We start from the raw sequence: 3,485 nt of genomic DNA on the forward strand, positions 1-3,485 counted from the left end.
ACTTATCCAAAGTGCATGAGATTCATGGCAAGAGACTTCACACACACACACACACTTCACTTANAAACTAGCTTGAAGTTTGCATGAGCATAAACTTATCCAAAGTGCATGAGATTCATGGCAAGAGACTTCACACACACACACACACACATAAGAACTTATCCAAAAATCAGCTTGCATTTGAATATAATGTGAATTTAGATAATATTTATGTTTTACTTTGAATTGAAAAAATAAGATAGTTGATGAGGAAATAAGATGTTGTCAATGGATAGTTTATGAGGAAATTAAATGTTGTCAATGAATTGGTGCATCCGATTTTGTTAGTTTGATGTTTTCAATTATATTATTTTGTTTTCTTAGTTTTTGCTCAAGGACTAGCAAAATATTAAGTTTGGGGTGTAATAACTATATGATATAGAGTTATTTTGCCGCATTTTGACAATAAAAAAATAGCTAAGTCCTTGTGTTTTCAAGTTAATTTTAGGTAATTTTTATATTTTTCTTTATTTAGTTTAATGCATGTTGAATTATTTATAATTTGAGTAATTTGAGCTCATTTTCATATCAAAAGTCTTAATTTGAGAAATCACTAATTTATTCTCTATTTTGAATGTTCTCAACTGTAAAAAGCTTCATGGAAGTGAAATGTACAAAATGATTAGGTGCAGAATTTGCTGAATATGTTGCAGTATTTCTTCCATAACTCTTTTTAAAGAACTTCAAATGATATGATTCTTTAACCAATAGAAAGTTGAGAGGAAGGGCTACAACGTTTCTGTTTATCACATTGCCTTGTTTTAATTGGAAGGTGGTTAAAATCTGTGTCAAATAGAGAGTACTGCACCAAGAAAGTAAAACAAAGATAGAACACTTGAGAGCCGTGGCACTGAAAGGAATTTGTGGCAAACTTCAAAGTTAGAAATGTTGAGAGCTGGGGCACTAGAGCCTATTTCCAAAAATAATTGTCTAACAGGAAATTTGGAAATCAAGTGAATTTGTGCTTATTTAAGGGACTTTTTTAGAGAATTTTAGAGAGACAACAGCAACAACTAGTTTAGAGAATTGGAGCTAAGAATCAAGCAAGAGAACAAGAGAAATTCAGAGAGATTTGAGATCAAAAAGCTTCAACATTATTTTCTTTCTCTATTTTGTGTTTTTCTTATTTCCTTTGACTTGAATTCATGGCAAAATTTCTTTGGATAATATTTTACTTAGATATCATGAACTAATTTGTTTTTCGAGGATTATAGTTGATTCTAAAATGTAGTTTGAATATTAGTTTCTCTTTTATTTATCATGAATGGATATAGTTTTGCTTATTCAAATATGTTCTTAATGCTTTTAATTGCTTGATCAACAATTAACTAATTTGTAAATCTAATTGAGACTCGACAGAGAGATTTTAGATTGACTAAGATTTGAATTGTGCATGCTCATGCCACTTAGGTGATCATGATGCGGGTAGACATATGTCAATTGCCATACATAGTCAAATTAGGACACTATTTTAATGAACTTAATTTAATTGATTCCTATAAACATATAGTTAACTAATTAAGTTAGATATTTGTGCAAGCATCTAGATGGAGACTTGTACATAGCATTGGATTTTAGGTTAGTAAAACCACCCAGGAAAGTAAATAATAAGAGAAATTGGTATCAGATAAAGTGTTAAATGAAACCATAATCCTAGGTCTTTAGTTAGTGGTCTTTCTCAAGTAACTTTAATTTTTGTTAGTTAATTTAGTGTTTGTTTTTATTTAGTATTAATTAATTTTCTTAAAATTTCAGTTATTTAAATAAGATTGATTTGTTATAAAATTTTAGTACTTAGTAAAACTTTAGGAACAAATCCTTATTGGGAACAGTACTCTACTTGTTATTATATTACTTGTTTACGATACCGTGCACTCATGTGAAAACTCAACAACACTCATACAAGCACCTTGTGCTGTGGTGATCGATCTACTTGTCCATGGAGGTTGATCCTTGGCTATTCCAATAGCTATATCAAGCTTAAAACCTCTATGGATCGACCCGTCCTTGCCATGGGATCAACCCTTCATGCCTTATTTGCAAAAATTACTTTCCTTTGGCTTCCTTATCTAATCATACTTTCAACCATTGATACCAATTAATCCAACAACATCACAGTAGGATGTTCATGTGAATATAGTTGGAAAAACTCAACCAACATTCAAATTACATTAACATATAATTCATTCAAACCTGTCCAACATTTACTTAAGTTTAAACAACATCATTTCATAAAAGGTAAGAGTTTCATAATATGAATGTAAGAGGCTTGCTTAGGTGTAGTGGGCTATACCCGTCTCTATGTTTTTGTGCAAGTCGTGGACCCCTAAAAACAGATAGTGACAGTATCATAAAGGGTATTGTTAGGAAGAGCTGTTGACCCCTAAAAATAACACTCAAGTAGCCTATCCCGAGCAAAAGGTAGCCTTTCCTTATAGTTCAAGTCCTCCCACCACCTGCCCAATCAATTGTAAAACAATAACAATTTCAATGATTTAAGTTGATGAGAAAATTAAATTTCCTAACTATCAGATTGTTATTTTTACCCATAAAAAAAACTATAACATTTTAAAATCTTATTTATTTTCAATCTAATTTAACTAATGATATCTAGTAATAGTAATTTAAAAATATGATTTCTTACCAATGTAATTTAACTTATTAATGATATCAAGTAATGGTAATTTAAAATCCTGATAACAATCTTAGCTTAACAGTTCTTATTTTTTTCTTTTTAAGATTTATATTTTAATAAATCTTACTCCACTAGTTCCTGCAGCTCCTTCAGATAAACAGATTGCATGATATTGAAGTTCAACTTGGCAAGCTCGAGCAAAACCGAATTCATCTTAGCATCATATTGGTAGATAGCAATGAAATCTCGTGCTTCTGTCCAGGGCATCCTCCAGTGCAGTGGATATTCCAGTGATTGTTGTATTTGCTCAGCTTTATTTCCATCCATCTTCTTCCTTAACACTAACAGATGTTTTGTACTAAAATTCAGGGCCTCGTCTAAAACATCTTCTTCTGGCATCCCAAGGTACGAAGCTTCGTATAAATCAAAATAAATCAGATTTGTCAAAAATGATATATAAATAAATAAGGAGCAAAATTAAAAATAAAAAAGATGTTAACATGATCATTTGAGCCTTGTTAGTCAATCTGACATGTTAAATTGAATGATCAATTATTTTAAAAGGTTAAATTAATAGAAAAGAACTTGATTATTGTATTTAAATTCTAACACGCTCCTTCACATGTAATTCATATGAATATTTAATAGGCTTGCAGGTGGACTCAAGTGTTGAAATAACCTGCGACCAAAAAAAATTACAGAAGTATTGCAAAGTTTAGTTTGTAACCAAACACTTGAAACAATATTAAAGGGAGAAAAATACATCTTTTACGATTCGAAATTAGAGCTCTAATATCATGTTAAGTTAGGT

At 30.5% G+C, this 3,485-nt stretch overlaps 1 protein-coding gene across 1 annotated transcript; it reads right to left on the reverse strand.

Annotated features, from left to right (window-relative positions):
• On the reverse strand, positions 2,423-3,092 carry LOC108662815 ((-)-germacrene D synthase-like). The gene is made up of 2 exons (XM_018124405.1): positions 2,802-3,092; positions 2,423-2,495 (listed from the first exon to the last, which is right to left on the reverse strand). Exons 1-2 carry the CDS (start codon positions 3,071-3,073, stop codon positions 2,423-2,425), a joined length of 345 nt encoding a protein of 114 aa, XP_017979894.1. The 5' UTR covers positions 3,074-3,092.

Source organism: Theobroma cacao, chromosome 7 (assembly GCF_000208745.1).
Source record: "Theobroma cacao cultivar B97-61/B2 chromosome 7, Criollo_cocoa_genome_V2, whole genome shotgun sequence".
Taxonomy (NCBI): domain Eukaryota; kingdom Viridiplantae; phylum Streptophyta; class Magnoliopsida; order Malvales; family Malvaceae; genus Theobroma; species Theobroma cacao.